The 21,955-nt window shown below is 42.7% G+C and overlaps 2 protein-coding genes across 6 annotated transcripts; one reads left to right on the top strand and one right to left on the bottom strand.

Annotated features, from left to right (window-relative positions):
• Positions 1-409: 409 nt before the first annotated feature.
• Positions 410-4,195, top strand: LOC116249625 (uncharacterized). 4 transcript variants are annotated; one of them, XM_050076545.1, is made up of 3 exons: positions 410-543; positions 2,508-3,324; positions 3,406-4,195. In XM_050076545.1, exons 2-3 carry the CDS (start codon positions 3,108-3,110, stop codon positions 3,864-3,866), a joined length of 678 nt encoding a protein of 225 aa, XP_049932502.1. In that variant the 5' UTR covers positions 410-543; positions 2,508-3,107; the 3' UTR covers positions 3,867-4,195. The 4 variants fall into 4 exon arrangements, with proteins under 4 accessions (XP_049932502.1, XP_031478652.1, XP_031478660.1 ...); XM_031622792.2 differs by lacking the exon at positions 410-543 and adding an exon at positions 563-690; XM_031622800.2 differs by lacking the exon at positions 410-543 and adding an exon at positions 569-804.
• Positions 4,196-11,659: 7,464 nt separating this feature from the next.
• Positions 11,660-13,331, bottom strand: LOC116266146 (uncharacterized). Of its 2 annotated transcripts, none has more exons than XR_004175277.2 (2): positions 12,666-13,331; positions 11,660-12,446 (listed from the first exon to the last, which is right to left on the bottom strand). XR_004175277.2 is itself a non-coding variant. In XM_031647253.2 (2 exons), exon 2 carries the CDS (start codon positions 12,575-12,577, stop codon positions 11,969-11,971), a length of 609 nt encoding a protein of 202 aa, XP_031503113.1. In that variant the 5' UTR covers positions 12,578-12,584; positions 12,666-12,976; the 3' UTR covers positions 11,697-11,968. The 2 variants fall into 2 exon arrangements, 1 of the variants encoding a protein (XP_031503113.1); XM_031647253.2 differs by having other exon boundaries at positions 11,697-12,584; positions 12,666-12,976.
• Between the last annotated feature and the right edge of the window lie 8,624 nt (positions 13,332-21,955).

Raw genomic sequence — 21,955 nt, forward strand, 5'->3', positions numbered from 1 at the left:
TATATATATATATATATATATATATAAAAGAGCCAATAAAATAAAAATTCATTAAAAGCAAAATGTGTCAACACAAACAAAAGAAAAAACGAACTGGTATTTAATGCTTGGGACCCGGTGTTTAATGGGCATCCGGTATATGGGGCTTCAGCTCCAATCTCAGAATCCAACTTGTTCAAGCCAGCTCGATAATGCATGGGGTTAATTTTGATCGGCTCGACGGAACTCAATTAAACTTGATTTATTTTTATATTATTTTTTATTTAATAATGTATGTATATTTTATTATTAAAAATATATTTTATAAATTATTATTTTACATTTTAAAAAATATTTTTAAATTTTTAATCAAGCTCAGATTTTAAATATCGAACCGAGCCCAAACTCAAGTTTCAACCGTCGAGCTCAGCCGGTATCTTATTTATTCGAGCCATTTTGGTAGACCCCGTGTGTTGAATCCGGCTCATCATCTTCTAGAAAAATAGAAAAAGTGATGGTAGAGCCGTAGAGGTTGTTCCCTCTACCATAAATACGAGCAAATAGGTATTTTCTTCACATTACCATTATACTTTAATCTTCTTTCAGTTCTTCTCTTTCCTTGTCTTTTCCCTTCGTCCATTTCGTTCTCCACGCAGGCTTCATTTCTCTCCGCTCCTCCGTTCTTTGAGGAGAGCGCCGGCGCGTGCACAGGTCTCCCTTTTTTTTTTTTTTTTTTGATGTGCTTGGGGTTTTTTGGACGTCCTTCTGTTGTTTTTCGTTGGTTGGCGATGGCGTTGGTGATCATACGACGAGTTCTTCGTGCCAGTGAGTGGCGAGTGTTCTCTTTTCTTTGTTCCCCTCGTTTTGAAGAAGACTTTGTCCTGGGGATTTTCTTCAATTGAGTTCCTTTAGGGTTCATTTGGCACCCATTGTAATTGTCCAGTGATTATGCCTCAAAAGTTTGAGGTACCACGAAAGTGCCCCAATCTTCACGGCAGTTTCTTCTAGCCTCTCTTTTCTTTGTTTTGAGGTTATTATGATTTGGTGCTTCTTATATGTTGATCAGTGGAGATTCTTAGGCTTTGGATTCTTGGCTTCTTGTAGTGCAGAATTTTGTACAAAATTGTCTGCTTTCTTTTTTCTTTTATTTCTCTTCTTTTGAATTATATGTGTTGTTTTTTTCTTCTTACAGTTTAGGATTTTAATCTCAGTTGAGGTTTTTTGACTAGTATATATCGATTGCGGTTCCCAGTTCATAGAGGTATCATTATTTCCTCTTCTGGGCTCTGAATAATGAAAGGTTCTTTCCGTTGTTTCGGTATCAGTATCTGGTTGAACCTTTTGATGCGTTAGATGATTGGGCGTGTCTTCTTATGACTCAAGAAAATGTCATATTCTAATAATGGTGTACCCAGCATAGACTTCTTAGACAACACACGAGTTCTATGTTGCTTCCTTATAGAGGATTTTTATTAGAAGTTGCTAATTTGACTTGTGGTTTACGTTTAATCTCGCAAAGTAGAGGTTTTGATGCTTCACTTCTTTTGCCATAGTTTTGTGGTTATTAGCAGGAAGGTCATTAATATGTCAAAAATGCTATGCCAAAAGAATTCTAGTCTTCAATCTATGCTAATCTTCATTTGTTTGGTGCTAACGATTCTTTCTGTTAATGAATTAGGATTTGTTTTCAGTTGCATATGTAGCTGAAAACACTTTTGATAAAAAAAAACCTTCAAACTCTAGGTCGACCAAAGAGATCTTTGTTGGTGATATTTAGAACCTTCTAGCAGGGAATTAACAGTTACCTTGTAGGCTTTCTGTATTGTGAAATATCAAATTAGATAAACTTTAAATGAAGATGTTGAATGTCTTCTTCTGCACTGGATTTTATTCTTATAGCACAAAATCAGTGGATCTACAACAAGGAATCTTTCGACTTAATATGACAGAGGTATTTTTATGTTTTACAACTAGAGTTACAGATGAGAATGGACAAAGAGTAGATGGAAAATCAAGGAAGCGTAAGCCATCTACAGTTGCTTAGGAGTCATGCAATTATTTTAAATCTGGATTGTTTGGATGTATTGTATCTCATATTCAAGTTATTAGCAGTGTGTCGTCTGTAACAGGTCTTGGATCTGAAATTCATTCTTAAATGTCTAATGTTTGTTATGATGGCTCTTTGGGGTTGGCTCACGACACACTTCTAACTGCATGTAAAATTCAGCAATTTTACCACCTGATTTTCTTGTTAGACGAAAGTGATATACTTTTTGATACAAGTTCTTGCTGACAAGGTCTTAATTGTTATTGCTATAATGGAGTTCCTGTTGCTAGATTAATTGGACTATTTACCACCTATTTCAATTATTTGCGAAAGTTATTGCATCCAAGTGCTAACACGAAATTCCACTCTCCTCTGTCTCACTCAAGTGAATTGGTTTCATACGATAATCACATCAATAGTCTAGAATCTGAATGGCTAGTTTCATTTTGTTTGTATTTACTGATTTCCGATGCTTATGCAGGCTTGGCTTAAGCATCTCTCTAGTGGCGCTTCCATTCTTGATTGGTTGGAACAGGAGGAAAATTTTCCAGTCCTGATATTCCATTATCATGGCTCTTGCCCTAGGCTTATACATGGAGTGTACTGGTTATGTTATGGGCTGCCCAAGTAAGAGCAAGAAGAACCAGATGTTCATGAGCGTACTAATTTTGTGATCTACTATTGGAATGGTATTATGGATGATGGTTGTATTTGTTCCAACTGTAATTTAAGTGTCCTCAATGTTCAGCTGAAAGTGCTTTCTTCTGGCTTCATCAACAACTTTGTTTTTGTCATCCAAATTTTAAAAGTTAATACATGGTTTGGATATTGTGATCCAAACAGAAAAGCTGGTTTTTAAAACTGGGTTTAGAAAACCAGGTTTCTTCGTAACTAGGTTTTAAGGAGTGTCATCCATATGCCCCTTTTAAGTGCACGATGCAATACTCTTTTTTTTTTTTTCTTCCAAACGAAAACCACGTTTCAAAAATCTGAAAACTTGGTTTTTGGCAGTTGCATCCAAACACATGAAGCAGGCTTTCGTTAAAGAAATTGGTTTTCACATAAACACATAAACCAGCTCATGATCGAAGTTCCGTCCTCTCCCCTCTTTCGCCTCCTCCCCAGTCGGTGTGTCCTTTCGATTTTCGATGAAAATGGGCTGAGGGATTCTCCTTCCTTAATCAGAGAAAAAATCTACGAACAACAGTGTACAGACAACAAAATGGAGAAGCAGAACCCAGTTGGGCTGCCCTTGATCAGTGTTTCCAAGGAGGCACTCCTTGATCAGTGTTTCCAAGGTGGCAAGATCTAGCGTGTCTCTTTACCAGTGTTACCGAGCATCTTTTTGTCGCATAAGATAACTTCTAGTTATTTGGCAGCAGCGATGGCGGAGAAGACACTGGCAATGCTTCTGTTAATATTGTCCACGGCAGCCGGCATGTTCCTTCTAAACGACCTCCAAAACAGCGCTGCAGCAATGACAGATCCTCAATTTTTCCGGTACTTCACGCTGATCCTTCTTGGCGTCCAAGTTGCGTGGGTTGCCTCGGCGGTCGTGGTCTTTTTAGGGGATCGGCTGACGGAAACGACAGTCAAGGCCTGCATTTCGATCTCAACCGTCTCTCTTGCCTCTGTGGTCCTGGCTTTGGCGATTTCTGGCTTGCAGGGCAACCTTGTCCCCAATTTCATCAGCCAGCCGGGTCATCTTAATTTTGGTTGTCGTTCCGTGCCTTCTTCGTATGTGGTCATGCATTGTGGGGAGGAACCATGCTGCCATACTTCTGACTGCTATATGCGTCCAACGATGTCTAGATTGAACTCTAGCACCGTCTGCGTGTAATCCAACCACTTCATTGGGTGTCTTAGTGGTCGTGTCTTGCGGACCTCCGTCTACGTCTATAGTTTCTGAGCATGCAAAACCAATTCCCACAACCAAGTGCAATCTCCGCGCTTGGTTTAAAGCAAAGCCGGTTAGTCTGCTTTGTAGGAAGGCCAGAGCTGCCATGGCTATGGACAATTATTTGGTTTTGATTTCCTTCCATTTTCTTTCGGCAAAGTTCCTTAAGAACTTGCTCCAGTTTGGTTGGGCTTATAAGCTCTGGACGGTAATATCATAAAAGTTTAGTCTTGTGTCTAATGTTGTGAAGAATCTTGAGAAACTTATGAAAATGGTTATTAAGTGATTAGTTGTGTTGATTCCTATAATTTTTAGGACTGAAACTTTTAGAAGTGAGTTGCTACCAAATCAAATCAAAACATTTGATATCAGAATGCATTCCAAAATTTGCTGATTTCGCCCAGCGGTTTGTGTTTGGTAAAGCTAACCCATCTTTGCAAAGAAATTTTTGTATAGTCTGCTTTACTCTATCTATCCTATTTTTTTTTATTAATATTATTGGGACAAAGAACCTCTAGCATGGTTGGGGTTGTTTCGGCCTTCCTCCTCCTTCTAATTGAAAGCATCCCACATTATCTCCTTCTTCTTGATATCATGAATCAAAATTTCAAACTCTAGGCAAATTTCTGTCCATCCGTATGAAGGAATTAATTGAATTGTCAAGGTGCATGCAAAACTAATTTTCACACAACCAAGTAAAACCCTTACCACTTGGTGGCTTCTTTAAAGCCAAGCCGGTTAAACTTCTATATAGGAAAGCTAGAGCTGCCACGGCAGTGGACAATTATTTGGCTTTGAGTTCCATTCATCTTATTTCAGCTCAGTTTTCTTGGAATTGTCTAGTGTTTGATTGGGTTGTTAGGGCTGGACTAGGTTTGGACTGTATTGTGAAAATCTTGTGGGATTTATAAATAGGGTTTATTAAGTGATTGGTTGTCTTTGTTTGTAATATCTTTTATGATAAAATTACTGAGTGGGTTGAGATTTGTCAAATCAAGTCATAACATTTTGTATCAGATTAGGTTTAACACTTAAGCTTGAAGTCCCACACTCACATAAGTGCATGCTTTAAGGGGGTTAATTGTGAATAATTTTAAGAGACTTATAAAAATGGTTAACGCTTAATACTCATATCTGGGTCTGGATCCAACTCTCGGTGGAAGTTCTTGCCCCTTTTTCACAACGCTTCAAACATGCGCCATCAAGTTCATTGTTTAGTATTTACATTCTGAATTATGTAGTTATATTCTAACTGGATATTTTCTTATTAGCATCTAACAATACTTGCCAGAATCTCATTCTGAATTATGTAGTTATATTCTAATTGGCAATTTTCTTATTAGTATCTAACAATACTTGCCGGAGTCTCATTTTTCATTATTGAAGTTAGTGGTCGTTAAGTTGCGTTTGATTTTTCATAGATCTCAGATCTGAAGGGATTTTAGATCGACCCGATAAAACTGTAGATTTCAGCAGTCACATCTAACATAGATTTTAAATCCGTGATGTAGTGTAAAACTATGTTATTAAAAAGCCAAACTTCACAACTGCAGATCTAAGATCCACGGCGGTCTCTCATATTCGAGCTAATCTAAAGGCAAACCAAAAATTGGTTCAAGTGAAATCGTTGCTCTGTTTTTTCAGGCCGCCAATGGACAGTCTCGTTACCTGTCGCAGTCGGTGCTTCCTCACCACCGTCACCAGCACAAGCTTGTGCGTTCACAATGTTCGGTTGATGAATTCGGAAAAGCTAGTGTTTGGTTGGAGGGAAAGGAATGGACGGAAAGGAAAGGAAAAATGATAGAATGAAAATAAAAGTAAAGAAGTGATTAAAAAACTTATTTGAAATGAAAGGAAAGACTAAAATCTTTTTCGTTTTTTCTTCTAGAAGTGGGTCTTAATGGGTATTATGGGCAAAAAGAACTTTTCATCTTCCTTTCCTTTTCCTTTCCTTTCAATTCGTCCGATTCCCTTTCAATTCGTTCGATTTGAGAGGGATTAAATTTACACTAATCTATCCTTTCATTTTCCACACTTCAACAGCGGTTACTCAATTTCTCTCTTTCCGTTCAACCAAACAGGTTTCGTTCAACCAAACAGGCCGTTAAAGTGAACCGTCAAGATTATCAACAAAGAGGGAGAGAGACACGCCGGAGACCACCGTAGAACGGTTCAATTAAAAGGGAATGACAACAGACTAAATTCAAACAGGACTCGGTTTTGTCGTCTCTGCCATGGTACCAATGTCACCATGCTGGGCCGATTTAGCGACTCTGATTTCGTCATTTCTTTCCCATCTGAAATTGCCAAGTCCTGAATGGATTGTTCGGTGATGAAGGAAGGCATTGCGAAGCTTGTTAGTGTCGAGGGCTTCGAGTCCATCGTCACCTCTGTCTCCAACACCCGCTGAAACATGCTCGCTTCTTTAGGTATTTCCATCAATCGCATATTATTGTTTCCGATCTCGTTTTCTTGTTTGGGCATTAGGGTTTTCGGAAGTTGCCACTTTGTTCTTGAGGCTTGGTCTTCACGTAGTGGGCACTTTTTTTCTCATTTCAATGGCAAGTTTTGATATGGCGTATGATGTGGCTAATTGAACATTCATGTAGCGGTCGTCCCATTTCGAGCCTCTGATTCGTAAGTCTTGGCTTCTCGCTCGATTTCTTTGATCCTTCCCTTCTAGATCTTATCTTTTCGGTTCTCAAATTAATGTTTAGGCGCAGTTTGGGAGGTTAGAAAATGGTTCTACATAATCAACCCTTTTGAGGGAAGATCATCGTTTGTATCTTCTTCCAGTTATTTTTTTCTTGCAAAAAATTATGTTTTCTGTCCATAATAATTTTTTTTTAACTGGGGATGTGAGGAACAGTTTCATGAGCCAAAAATTTCATGTTCAAGCTTCCAGTCCTTAGAAACTGACATTTAAAATTGAGGACTTTTGAATTGTTCTCCGTACTTTTTTTAATCACATTCAGGTTTTCATTTTGCAGGGTTATGTTTTCAGAAATGCAGGAAATAATTTTGGGATATATCTACAGATCTCATGATCAAGTTGTGTTAAACTAGAAGCTTCTGTCGTCCTTGGTTAAATGCCGGAAAAATATCAAAAAATTCAAATGCAAAAATCTATCCGATAATATAAAATATTGTTACAGTGTGTGTATAACACATCGCGAATGCGAAGTTCTTGTTAATGCTGCAAAAGATATCATGACTTCCATGGACTTTTCAAGTTCGGGGTTATGTTGAAAATCTTCCATAGTACATTATTCTTCTTCAAAATTTCATAATAAGTGCACGAGATTTTCAAAATGTAGATTATATTGGTGGTGACTTAAAGTTATAAGAATTAAGAAGGCTTCTATGTTGTGCATGGACAACAACCAATGCAGCTCAAATATCATTCTTTTTTTCTAATTTTTAAATGGAAATTCCGTAAAACGGATGCTAATAAAACTTTTTTTAAAATTTTTCCCGAACTCTTTCTCTTTTTACGACAATATAAAACAAAGCGACAACTCCCATCTGTTGGAGAGTTTGAGAGTTCTCAATTAAAAGCACCGACTGCAAATCTATAGATATAGTCAAATACTCACACTGGAAGTGAGCTGCTCTGACATTCCAAGTCTATTAAATCTTTAATCTCAGTTGAAGCTTGTAATTTGATAAGTAGATCTGTGGTACTTCATCATACGATTTTTATAAGATTCTTATATGCAAATACATCTACATATAGAATAAAGCCGAATTTGATGCCTAATTTATGTAACATACTTCATTAATTAGATGCCTAATTTGAGGGTCTTGAGCTGTAGAACTTCACTTTTGGTCTCCAGAGCCGAGAAGTTGAGCATCTAGCCACGTTCGTAACCAGATAAGCCTGTTGTTTTCCACATTGTTGGCTTAGAAGTATGATCTCCGACAAAGGAACCATATTCAGATAGGCTTTTATTTATTAGGACAGTTGCAATGATAGTCCTTTATGAAACTGTAATGGGCTCTTAGGAAGAAATACAACAAGAGAATGAGCAAGAACATGGCAAGAACATGGACCTGCATTCATGGGCATATGGATATTGAATCAAAAGGAAGGAGAGATGCAATGGCGTGTTGGAAATGGCGAGAAGGCAAAGCTATGGGAGGATAAGTGACATGGTGGAATTATTTCAAACTAAGTTGTTTGAGATGAGTACTTCTTCGTTGCTGGGAGTGTCGAGAATACCATCGCGGAGGCAGCCCAAGGATATAACTGCAGATCAGAAATTCCAAGCGGTGCTGTCAGTTCAATATCATCTGCAGTATGAAGCACATCCCTGAAGAGGGAAGAAGTGAATTCCGTATCATTACAATGAAGAAAGGATTAAGCAGATGGGTGGCTGCGGTGTAGAGGAAGAAAGACCACAGCCGCCTCTGTGATGAAGTAGAAAGAGCTGTTACTGGTAGTGACGAGGCTGAAATGGAACTCTTGATCAAATGAGCAGAAGCCACCAAGTTTCATAGACCATCGTCCACTCTGTTTTCAAACAAAGGCTGGAATCGCAGGCTCAAACCAGTCAACAGAACAAGTCACCGTGAAAAGAGAAAGTATGTGATCGAGAATAAAAGCAAATATCCGCTCATAGTCATAGCAAAAATTCTTTCGATGAGTTACGTCACTCAGGTGCATCTAGGCGACTGGCTTCGAATCATTGTGTACGTTAAGCGCATCGGTGCAAATTCTCTGCTCCCTTGGTATGCTAAACATGCAGAGTCTAGAGTGCAAGAAAGGTGTTTGACGAAATGCCTGATGGGTGGGGTGGGTTTTTGGGGATGAATTTGAGGCATTTTTGATTTTTTTTTTAAAGAATTGTATATTAGACTTTCTTTTTTCCTGTGCACAGGGGTTTTCCCATTAGTCTTTGTCTTTGCATAGCTTAGAGTTTTCAAGTAATAAAAAGAAGAAAAACACACACGCACAAACATATATATACTTGTAGACATGCTATTGCAGTGAAAAGTAGTTTTTTACAAAAATATAAAAAATAAAAAATAATATTTTTTTTATTTTTTGAACTTACTGTTTCTTCATGGGTTTAAACATCAGCTCAACTCTTTCTTGCATGAATGAGGTTTAGAAATTGATTTTCCTTTTTTATTCCTAAAAAAGAAGAAAGTAGTTCAGATTCTGCTTATAAAATTATTGTTTTTTTGTTCTTTATGTATTCAGGGTGCATATGATTTTGAAATATTTTAATTTAAAGGTTGCGATGGCAAAAAGTTGCAGGAATCTCGAGTAACATTGGCAGCACGCGAAATGAAGCTGCCACTACACACTTTGTAAAGGGCTAATTAGCTCACGATAGCCGCATAGAAGCCAGCTTCCTATATGCCTCTCCTAGGGTAAGACGAAATGAGAAATTCATTGAAAACAAAGGGCAAGTTGATCGTGCTGTCATCGATTTCGTCGTAGAGAAAGCAACTCCGGTTTCCTAACGGGGGTTTAGTCCGGTTTCCGGTTTTCCATCCTCCTTCTGCAAGATCCCGGTATTCAAAACCCGTCTTCCGCCATTGCCCTGTACTGTTGCTACCTCGGTGCGCCATTGTCTAGTACAAATCGTTCTTGTCTTGTAACTACTTAAGGGCCTGTTTGGTTGAAGGGAAAGAGAAGGAAAGGGAGGGATTGAGCAATCCCTCCTTTGTTTGGTTGGCTAACTAAAGAGGAGGGAAATGGGCAAAGTGTGTTTGGTTGGGAGCGGAAGGAAAGAGAAAGGAGGGAAAGAAAAAGATTGTGTAGTGTAAATGCAATCACACCCAAATCGAACGGATTGGGAAGGAAAGGAAAGGGAGAGAGGAGCAAAAGTGTTGACTGCCCACAATACCCCTTCCTTCACGTTCTTAATTTTTTAAACATTTTGACTGTTAGGAGTATTATTGTAAAGTATTAACATTTTCTTTTCTTTCATTTGTATTCAAACAAGTTTTTTAATCACTTCTTTTCATTTCATTCATTTCCCTTTCCTTTCATTTTCCTTCCTTTCCATCCATTTCCCTCCTACCAAACAGACCCTTTCCCTCCTACCAAACAGACCAGCCCAACCGACATTCTTGACAAATTGTAGATCTAACAACCTAGTGGGCTTGGTCCCCAATGAGATGATGGACTTGCTATTGAGATTCAACACGAAGTCATCTAAGCATCCAGTGTTGTCAATACCTCAAACTGAAGCCCAGCCGACATTCTTGACAAACTGTAGATCTAACGAGCTTCTCCGGGAATACCATGAGTCGGGTCCCAATGAGATGATGGACTTGATATTAGATTCAACAGGAAGTCTTCCAACCATTTATGTGTTTTAAACACCTAAAGCTGAAGCCCAGCCGTCATTATTGACAAATTGTAGATCTAACGACCTAGTGGGCTTGGTCCCCGATGTGATGGAGATATTCAACACGAAGTCATCTAAGCATCTGAAGTTGAGTTTCTTTCATGCGTGAGCAGTTGGGTTTCTTTCATGCGTGATAAAAATGCCTATAATTTTTAATTTTATGAAAAGAAAAACGAAAACTAAAGCCGGTACATGAACATGGGGTCCGCTATTGAGCCCAACCGACATTTATGACAAACTGTAGATCTGACGAGCTTCTCGGATAATACCTTGGGCGCTGGTTCCCGATGAGATGATGGACTTGATATTGAGATTCAACATGAAGTCATCTAACCATCTACGTGTTTTTTCTTTCGTTTTTTTATATTTAATCTCTTCCAGGCGTTAACCTTTATTTTACACGAGGCAAACCACGCGCGCAGCGTATTGTGCCTACGTAAGCACTACGTAAGAAGGAAAGGACTCTTTTGAAGGCTTCCAGCCGATCTGGTATTGAAACACTTTTTCTTGTGAATGCAATCCATTGACTCGAATTTTATATACACTTCCATATTAACAGTTCATAATAATATTCTTCAAGAATGTTGATTTGGACCCACGTAGACTTTTGAAAATAGAAATAAACAAAAAAAAAAAGCTTTGACGCCCATAATTTCTCACCTTACCGAACCTTCCATTCTTATAACGTACATGGCTTGTTTTCCACGCCTTTTTGGCGCCTTGGGTGTTATTTTCAACTTAATCATAGTGGCTTTCCTTCGACCCGACAATTTAAAACTATTTAAAACAGAAACTGAGCTTACACTCTTCAGTGGCTTTTATATATATATATATATATATATATATATATATAGTGGAGAGTCTCTTACACTCTTCTCTCCCTTATGTAATCCGTGAAGAGCGAAGACTGATTTCTTTTAAAAGTCTGTGGCTGTCAACCAGCAGCTACCACAGGGTCTTTTTTATTTATCTTCTTGCCTTATTTCATCAAACATGTGTAAAGTGTGGGCTCGTGAAAGCAGAAGCAACAACCAACCATGCAGGCATGGACTGGCCGGTTAGTGACGGCCACATTTGTGGTCAACAGACCATGTAACCTGGGAAAGAGACTTAACTTAAAGATGTAAGTGTCCACATGAAGCAGACAAGCGTCCTTATCAGGAAAACTTTTTCCTGCTTTCACACACGGACCCTACCATGATATAACCTCATAGAAAATAGGCAACTTGTACGGGATGACAGCAACACTTGCTCGTCTCAAAACAACGACAGCCCTATACGGCCCTACATGTAGGGCGGTGATGAGACGCAGACGAAGAATTTGGGGTATTCACCAGTGGAATACTGACACAACTTAAAAAATTGTGGAAACAGAGTATGTGCTCAAGAATACGGAGCAGAGCAAAAATTGGATGAGAAAAGCTCATTCTCTCATTACTCGAATGGTGGCTATGTCAACAATTATGTTACAAATGAACACTAGAAACAAAAAAAATAGAGAAATACAGATATACCTACAAGATTCACACTTTGGCACACTGTACATATTCCTTCTAACCATTTCTATTACTGCAATGACAATAACAGACTCTGAATCTGACCTGAAAATGAGCTTTTTTTTCAGAATTGCTTCATCAATACATTGCCTCCTCGTCCCATATAAAATAACATGATGTTGTTCTATGCTGGACGAGCCCACAGGGAGAAGACCGGCCGGAACCGCAAGTTAGATTGCACGACTATGACGTCCGACGCAGGATGGGCGTTGTTCCGGTCATCGAAATCGTCAATGTCACGAGAGCAGGGACAAGAGAAAGGGTGGAGATCAGGAGGAAGGTCTTGATCGACGTTTCCGTGAGCGCATCGGCTAGTATGACAACGAGCAGCGAGGCAATCCAGGCTATTAGGATCCCAAGAAGGATCAGCAATACCTGGAGATCTTCCAGGAGGAAAAAGTGGGGATCCACCGGTGCAGCCGCCCAGCTTGCGAGGTCGTTTATGAGGAAGATGCCGGCTATCATGGACATAAGCAGCAGCAGAATCGCCATCGCTGTCGCCGTCGCCGCAGCCATCGTCGCGGTCGCCGCCGCCGTCGTCGTCGCCGTCGCCGTCGTCGTCGCCGTCGCCGTCGCCAGTTCCTCGTTCTTCCCCATTTTCGCTGCAGAAGATATAAAGAAAACGTTTAAATTTTTTTGTTTTGAGAATCTGAAAATAATGGACAACACTCAGCCTCTCGCAGGAGGGTGAGCGACGGGAGGGCCGGCAAGAGGAGGGGCAGCCGCCGGCCATTTCTTTTCTGAAAATGAAAAGGGGGTTCAGGAATGGGATCCACTGGCTTGCGGAGGGAGTAAAATAGACGAACGGCTCACAAGTTTACCAATTAAGTAGCAGGATCGGTCAGCTTGCTTTCCGGTGCCTATACGCAGGCAAAAAGGGGACGAGAGGGAAGAGGAGAGACAGAGAGATTCTTCTGACACTGCCAGAAGGGAAAAGACAACGAGTGGGAAGAAGAGAGACTCCTCTGACACTCCAGAAGGGAGAAGACAACCAGTGAGAAGAAGAAGTTGTGGTGGGAAGAAAAGAAAAGGAGAAGAAGAAAAAGAAGAGGCTGCTGAACAATAAAGAGTTGCAGTCAAAGAAAGGGGGCTAGTGGGAGCGAGGTACGGTCGTTTGGTCCAGATAAATTTTTTGTTTTCTAAATGTATATTTAAATTTAAAAAAAAATTGACTTGTTTTATATAAAAATTTAAAGAAATGATATTTCGACATTAGTTAATTCAACATTCTCTATAAAAAAATTATTACCTTCAATAACAATCATTGATTTAATTTTAAATAATTATGACGGGGCTTCTGAGTACCAAGTACCTAAACGAGTAGGTTTGGCCGAGTGACAAGGCCTAGAAGAAGTCCTGCCCGATTACTGCCTTTTAAATTGAGGGAGCAATAACAGCGAAACATCACGGGTCCAGTCCATATCCAGTACCTTCCCAGCGATCGCACGTCCTGATGAAGGCACAACGCCCAACCACGACAAGGTTTAGCGAAGACTCCCCCGACCCGTACCCGAACATCGGATTTGAATCCAGATCTGATTTTGGATCTTGTGGTGATCCCGAGCCTTTGACTCAGAAGCCACTTGTTCCCGCGGCAGAAGTCGTTCGTGCCAACAATCAGATGTCAATTTGTTTCAGTTTGTTTCCCTACCAGCCACCACAGAGATTTTCTTAGTGAGATCACAAAAAAGTAATGATTTTATTCTTCTCATCATAACAGGCAACGACTGAGGAGCATCCCAAAAGATAACTTTGAGTGTTCCAATTCATCAGTTGCCAACCATGTCCAAATCCCAAACAGATAAGAACATAGGTGAGGGACAAAGTGTCTCGCAGGCCGGTTAGATTCAGCACGTTTTCCGACCGAGCCAAGCATCGGGCCCCGATGCTCAGGCCTAATCGCCGTGTTAAAAAAAAAAAAAAAAAAAAAAAAAAAAAAAAAAAAAAAAAAAAAAACAGGACTGCTATCAATCGTATCCGCCTTGCCATCTTGTTAAAGATACGGAGCTTTGTTTTGTGATGCCGACAATGGTTGAGGTCGGATGAGGGGTTGATGTAACATAATCATGGGCAACCACAAGAATTGGGAGCTCATAAGTATCTTTAGAGATAGTGATACTCAACTCTTGCTAACACGCATAATATTGCACTTCAATCATGTCCAACAGCAACTTGGAAAGCAATAATATTGTTCAAGGGGAACATTTTAGTGGACAAAAGAGAGATACTAATCAAAGGCTCAATCATGCATTTGCATCTATCTAGAGATCTAGTTGCCTGTGTCTTTAGTGCAGAAACCAGGGGCGAAGCTAGCATTTTCTTCAAGCCAGGCCCACGGTCCCCTCCCTCCGCCTCCCCTCCACCCCAGGTCGAAACCATGATTTGAAAGCAAGAACTGTGTGGGGAGTTAGGTCTGTTGGCGTTCTCCCGCGATTCACACTCAATCTCCTCTCTTTTGGTAATGGCAAAATGAAGAGAGGGGACCGTAGACTGCACACACCAACGAGGGAAAGGAGAGGGAGCAGCAGTACTCGGGCAGAGAGAGAAGCAAGCTGCGTCTAGGGCAGCGTGAGAGAGAGTCAAGGACGGCAGGAGAGAGAGAATAAAGAACGAGAGAGGGAGGGAGAGAAAGAAGGAAACTTTCTTCTCCTCTTTTGGCGTTAACTTCTCAATAACTCATTTCAGTAAAAAGAAAGCTAACATTTAAAGAAAATAATAAAAAAAACTGATAAACTTAACGAGTAAGTTTAGCAACTAGTAGATCGTGCTTTCTCACGATCCCTCCGCTTCAACTTTTTCAGCTTCCGCCATTTTCTCCACTCCTTATTAACTGCCCACTATTTGAAACCGCACACACTTTCTCTTGTTTCCACTTTTCACTCCTTCACGCACTCACGCTTTTCCCACGAGCTCCTCCACTTCAGGAGTTAGAGCAACAATCTCCCCCCTAATCCTGATGTGGCCCGAGCTCTCGAACACCAAGTACGTGTCGCATTGTTGCCAACTTTGCCGTTGGTAATGCTTTTGTCATAAGATCCGCTCGTTGTTCATCTGTGCGTACAAAATCCACAATAATATGTCCTCTTTCGACACATTCCCGAATGAAATGGAACTTTGTATCAATGTGTTTACTACGTCCATGAAAAACTGGGTTCTTCATCAGTGCGATTGCGGACTTGTTGTCCACATACAACTTTACCACTTGCGGCTCTCTCCCAATCAGTTCGTCCAAGAGTCCTCTAAGCCAAAGTGCTTGACATGCCGCCGCAGTTGCTGCCATGAACTCAGCCTCGCATGAAGACAGAGCAACGGTCTTCTGCTTTTGCGAGTTCCATGAGACTAGGCTTTCATTTACATAGAATGCCATGCCTCCGATGCTTTTTCGATCATCGACGTCGCCCGCCAGGTCACTATCCGTGAACCCGACAATCACTTCTTCTCCTTTTCCTCTGGTGTATACAAGACCGAAGTTGATTGTGCCTTTTAAATAACGCAAAATCTGCTTCACTGCTTTGTGGTGCATCACTGTCGGTCTCTCCATGAATCTACTAGCTACACCGACAGCATACAAAAGATCTGGCCTTGTGTGGACAAGATACCTTAGACATCCGATGAATCGTCGATACTCAGTTGCATCCACCGGTTGTCCTTCGGGATCCTTGTTCAACTGTGACCTTGGTTCCATAGGAATTTTAGTAGGATTGCAATCAAACATGCCAAATTGAATTAGTACCTTTTTGGCATAGGTTGCTTGTTTGATCCAGATACCGTCTTCACCTTGTTCCACCTCAATCCCAAGGTAATAGGTGAGCAGGCCGAGGTCGCTCATCTCGAACTCAGCCATCATCTGCTGCTTGAATGATGCGATTGCCTCCGAATCCTCCCCTGTTACAATTAGATCATCAACATAAACTTCGACGATGATACCAGTGCGGTCTTTTCCCCTCGTATACATGGCTTGTTCAAGCGCGCACTTTGAGAACCCAAGGTGCTTCAGGCTTCTATCCAGCTGCGTGTTCCAAACACGAGGTGCTTGTCGGAGGCCGTACAATGCCTTGCTTAGTTTGAGCACCATATGCTCCTTGTTCTTCACCGTGAAACCTTCTGGCTGAGTTACATAGACCTCCTCCTCAAGTTCGCCATTGAGGAATGCTGATTTGACGTCGAGGTGATGAACTTGCCACCCACGGTTGGCTGCGACGGCAAGGATGACTCGCACTGTGTCGAGCCTGTCGACTGGCGCAAACACCTCATCGAAGTCGATCCCTTGTCGTTGAACATAGCCTTTTGCGACTAATCTGGCCTTGTGCTTGATCACCTCTCCGTCTGAGTTTTTCTTTAATTTGAACACTCATTTGAGTCTGATTGCTTTGGTTCCAACCGGTAGGGTTGTCAGCGTCCAGGTCGAATTTTTTTCAATGGACTCAATCTCCTTGGCCATCGCATCCACCCATGCCGGTTGGCCCATTGCCTCTTGGTAACACGATGGCTCCTCTATTGCCGCAAGCATGGCCTCTTCTTCGACGTCTTCAACATCGAGCTCGACATGCCGAGCGTCTCGCATGATATCATCTATATGTCTATACCGAACGGGTCCGTCATTACTGTCCTTCATCTCCGAGGTTGCGGCAGTTTCATCCGCCAGCAATCTCCGAGCCGGCGTCACCACCGGCGTTGCTTCGCCACCCATCGATGTCGATGAAGAAGTAGGGTAGCCTAGATCCATGGATAGCGACCTTCCTGCTTGTTCGCTTGCAACTGAGTTGTCCACTTTTGATTCATCCTCAATAGTGAAATTCGACGAATCACTGCCTCCTGCATCCATGTTCCAACTCCACTTTAATTTTTCTTCAAATTTAATCACGACTTACATGGATTCTCCCACGCCGCAGAACGAATAATCTGTGTGCCTTGCAGCCATCCTCGACGCCGAGATACACCATTGGCTGGCTGCGATCATCAAGCTTCTTGAGGTGTGGTGTTGTCACCATGGCATGCGCTGTGCAGCCGAACAATCGAAGATGTGCAAGATCCGGCTTCCTATGACTCCAAGCTTCATACGGGGTGCGCTCGCCCATGGCCTTCGTAGGCAAGCGGTTCAGCAAGTAAACTGCGTGTCGTACCGCCTCCCCCCAAAATCTTCTCAGCATGCTCATGCTCTTGAGGAGAGATCTTGCCATCGCCATCACCGTCCTGTTCCTCATCTCCACCACACCGTTTTGTTGTGGTGAGTATGACGCAGTGAGGTGTCGCACAATGCCCGCCTGTTCACACACATTGGCGAACTCAAGAGAGAGGAACTCGCCTCCACGATCGGTCCGAAGCGTCTTGACGCGATGCCCGCACGCGTTCTCAGCCAACGGCTTGATCTTCATAAACGCCGAGCATGCCTGGTCTTTTGTTCTGATCACGCACAACCACATCCAACGAGTGAAGTCATCAACTATTAGTAAGAAATAGCTATTACCGGCAGGGGTGGGTGGCGTGATCGGGCCGCAAAGATTAGCGTGCAAGAGTTCGAGTGGCTCCTTCGCTCGATAGATGGCTGCCGACGGGAACGACTGTCTCGTCTGCTTCGCCACCAAACACTCCCGGCATAACTGAGCGGGATGAGAGATAGGCGGTACCCCGGTTGCCATCTTCTTGTTTACAAGCATCTTCAATGCTTGAAAGTTGACGTGGCCGAGACGAGCATGCCACAACCATGCCGGATCCTCGAAGTTTGCCAAGAGACACACTGGCCTTGCAATCTGCAGCTCGATGCGATAGAGACGATTTGGCGTGCGTCTCACCTTCATGATCAACTGCCCTGGATTTTTGACAAATACCTCTAGTTTGTCTTCATCCATAACCACCTTGTGGCCCACCTCAGTGAGTTGCCCGAGACTCACGATGTTGCTGCGAAGCTTTGGAATATAATATACTTTCTGGAGCAGCCATTGATCATCATTTTTGCATTTAAAAAGAATTGAACTCTTACCCATGATCTGCACCGATGAGCCGTCGCCGAACTTCACATTGCCGGTGATTGCCTCGTTCAACTCCCGAAACTTGACCTTGTCTCCGGTCATGTGGTTGTTGGCACCGTTATCCAGGTACCAGGTGTCGGTAGTTTCCTTACCGTGCTCGGTCCCGTGCAGTTCAGGCCATACTTGCTCTTCATTCAGCAGGACGGCTTCCTGTCGTTCCTGCCATTCTTGTTTCTCAGGTGCAGCGGGCATTGCTTCTTCCAACTCTGCAAGCAACAGAGTTGGTTCGGTGTCGTCAGTTTGTGTGAGATGCGCCTCTTCCTTCTTTTTGGGAGCCTTGCACCGGTCCGCATAATGCCCCAATTCGTTGCAATTGAAGCAACGGATGTGACTCCTGTCACGACCATCGCCTCCAGAGCCACTTGCTCTGTCCTTCAGTGGGAAGTCGCCTCGTCCACCTCTCCCGCGCCCTCTATCGCGCCCGCGACCACCCCGGCTGCGAACTCCTCCTTCCCTGTGACCCGTCTCCCTTCGGGTCGACGACGGGTCGCTGCCGCTTCTCTTCTGCCGTGCCTCCCACTCAGCCTGAGTGAGAAGCAGTTGTGCGTCGCCGTTGCCACCGGTACCGAATGCTCGGGGACAAGAGCGTTCTTCATACGTCTTGAGTCGTCCCACAGCCTCTTCAAACAACATTGTGTCGAGGTCGCAAAACTGCTCTATGCCCGCGATTACGCTAAGAAACCGATTTGGAACGGTGTCAAATAGCTTCTTGACTAAGGCAGCATCACTCAGGGTTCCCCCTAAGTTGGCATACCTGACGGACATTCCAGTGAGCCTGCCCGCATATTGATCCAAGGACTCTCCTTCCTGCATCCTCATGGCGTCAAAGTCACTCTTCAACGTCTGCAGGCGTGCATTCCTCACGCGATCTGCCCCGACAAACCTCGTCTTGAGGCAATCCCAAACCTCCTTCGCTGTCGCCTTCTTCGCCACTTGCATTAGGAGATCTTCTGGGAGGGCTTGGAGAAGATGCGACCTCGCCTTCTTGTCCTTCCTCGTGTCGACAGCCACACCGGCCGTCGGCTCGACTGCCTCCCAAACACCTTGATCTTCCATCATGGCCTGGACCCTAATCACCCAACCGGTGTAGTTGGTCGCCGTGAGCAGCGGATATTGGAACGTCCCGCTGGCAATCTCCCGCGCTGCCTCGTTTGTGATGATCGACATCGGCTTGAATCGAGGGAGCTTTGGCATACAACCTTGGCTTTGATACCAAATGTTGGCGTTGTCCCGCGATTCACACTCAATCTCCTCTCTTTTGGTAATGGCAAAATGAAAAATGAAGAGAGGGGACCGTAGACTGCAACACACCAACGAGGGAAAGTGCAGAGAGAGGGAGCAGCAGTACTCCGGCAGAGAGAGAAGCAAGCTGCGTCTAGGGCAGCGTGAGAGAGAGTCAAGGACCGCAGGAGAGAGAATAAAGAGCGAGAGAGGGAGGGAGAGAAAGAAGGAAACTTTCTTCTCCTCTTTTGGCGTTAACTTCTCAACAACTCATTTGAGTAAAAAGAAAGCTAACATTTAAAGAAAATAATAAAAAAAATTGATAAACTTAACGAGTAAGTTTAGCAACTCGTAGATCGACGATTCCTCAGCTTCAACTCTTTCAGCTTCCGCCATTTTCTCCACTCCTTATTAACTGCCCACGATTTAAAACCACACACACTTTCTCTTGTTTTCACTTTTCACTCCTTCACCCACTCACGCTTTTCCCACGAGCTCCTCCACTTCAGGAGTTAGAGCAACAAGGTCGTTTTCCATTTCGCACCCAGTTTGGTAGCTTATCGATTCATCTCATCAATTCTATCATCCACCACTTAATTTGTTTCTCAATGTTACATGTGAAAACCAAGTTCAGTTTTGACTCACACCATGATCAGTATCGATTATCAAAATGGTTGTCTGGTTGATCACAAGATCACGCGGTCTCTGTCTCTCTGGAGCAGTACCAATCGCGATCGATCAACTCATCAGACTTTCATGCCGCATCAACTTGGTGACATTTCGAAAACACCCACAGCCAAAGTGAACTGAGACTATCAGAATGATACTTGTGAGATTGTTAACTTTCATCTTGGGTATCTTTCGCTCAGGCTTCTTCATTTAGAACATCATCGTCTCTGGCTTCTCCGTCCAGAAGCTGCCCAAGTCCACCGTTTTGGGGCATATGATATGAATGTTTAGGTATCATTGTATGGTAGGCCAGAATTCTGAAGGAACAGAGGTTGAATTTCGCCGAGTCCTGAAAGTTTGTACTAGATAATTTTTGTACTTCACTTGGTTACGCCTAACTTCATACACATGGCTTCGTTTCATCTCATTTGACAGCATTGCTTCCTACCAACTTAATTACAATCCAATATTTTCTTCCACAATTAGTGGTCTCGGTAGGCTTAAAAGTTTGATCTGATCAAGTCTTCCTGGAATCAGAGCCGAGCCTTTACTCGGCTACCCTGAGCCGTCCACGTGGATGGCCATTTTTTTTTAATAGTTCAAGAAACAAAGCGTCCGGAGGAGGAGGAGGGCTCCTCCCTCGGCGGTCTCCCCGCTAGCTGCGGAGCGACAGCCCCGCCGGCGAGAGGAGGCGCCGCCGCCGGCCCTTCCTTTTCTGAGAAATGGGAAGGGAGTTCAGGGGTGGGCCACCGGCGGCCTCCCCCGATCTCGCCGGAGGGCCGGCGGTGAGGGACCGCCCGCCGGCGAGATGAGGGCCTCCGCCGGCCCGTCCTTTTGTGAGAAATGGGAAGGGGGTTCAGAGGTGGGCCTCCTTCGGCTTTCCTGTCTCCAACCCGTTCGCCGCTGGGGCGGAATCCGGTGGTGGAGATAGTATTTGTTAGATTACTGAATTATAATACTATATATATATCCTATTGCTAAAAGTGGTTCCCAACAAGAAATCTTGCAACAAAGAAAAAATCTAATTTACTCAATGACAAACAATTATAATTGATCAACTTTAACTTTAATAGTTAATTTAAAAAGGCAAAAAAAAAAAACTCGCCCTTTGGGGTGAAGGAACATCCTACAAAGAGGCCCTAACCTCATACTCCATGGCTCAATATATCATATATTAGTGTAATGTTTCTTCATCATTGGCATAGACCAGTTTGCACTGTAGTGTTGTCATATCATTAAATGGTATTCTCGATGTCAGTATATTTAATTTGGATAGGATGTTTAATTAAAAGATTCAAATTTGAATATATATAAATATCTAATTTGATTTAGTTTTTAAAAGATATTTTATATCAAATGATTTTACATTTTAAAAATCGGTCAGATTCTCAGTGATTCCGACACAGTGATTCGCACCTTGTTTTTCAAATGAACCAAAGGGTTTCCACTTTTCTCTGTTTGAACCATCCCCGGTGGTCATTCGGGCGTAACGAGTGGCTGTTAAGTCAGGGATTTCACGAGTGGAGCCATAACCGTCCGATCGATAACGATCGATCGGCTTAGATTTTAAAATAGAAAACGGAAAGAGAAGGAGAGGGGGTCTCCATCTCGTCGCTCATTTCCCCTACTTCACTCTCTCTCCTCCCTCACGCTCTTCACCCCTTTTCCCAATTCTCAGCACTCTCTTCTGATGCACTCTCTATTGATGGAGGCCACAGCTGTCAGCAACCATTTCCGACCAAGAAAACGGTGATCGCGACGAATTTACAGGTATGCCTCTTCCCTTCTCTCTCTCTCTCTCTAGTTTTGCTTGCACCATTTGATGTGTCATGACTGATTCCCTTTATTTTCTTGTTTATTCGAATCTCTCTCTATCTCGTAAATGGTGCTATTGATTCACTGGCATTGAAAATTTAGTAGTGAGGCCTCCAAATTGAGGTTTATCAGAGTGGTCTCTAGTTAATTAGGCTTGCATATTGGATACAAGGTAGACATCTTCCTCCTTTTGTGAGCGAGAACAAGAGAATTTGCCTCAGACCATCTCTCTAGGTAGAGAGAGATGGCTTCGGATTACTGTTGTTTTAGATGCTTCACTTCTAGAAGATGGTCTTGTAAGGATGAGCTCTTTATCTCACCCACACAGAAAAACAATTGAAGGGAAGGTTTTAATGTTGCTTCCGAATGGGTTCGTA

The sequence above is a fragment of the Nymphaea colorata genome, chromosome 1 (genome assembly GCF_008831285.2).
Source record: "Nymphaea colorata isolate Beijing-Zhang1983 chromosome 1, ASM883128v2, whole genome shotgun sequence".
In the NCBI taxonomy this organism is placed as follows: Eukaryota; Viridiplantae; Streptophyta; class Magnoliopsida; order Nymphaeales; family Nymphaeaceae; genus Nymphaea; species Nymphaea colorata.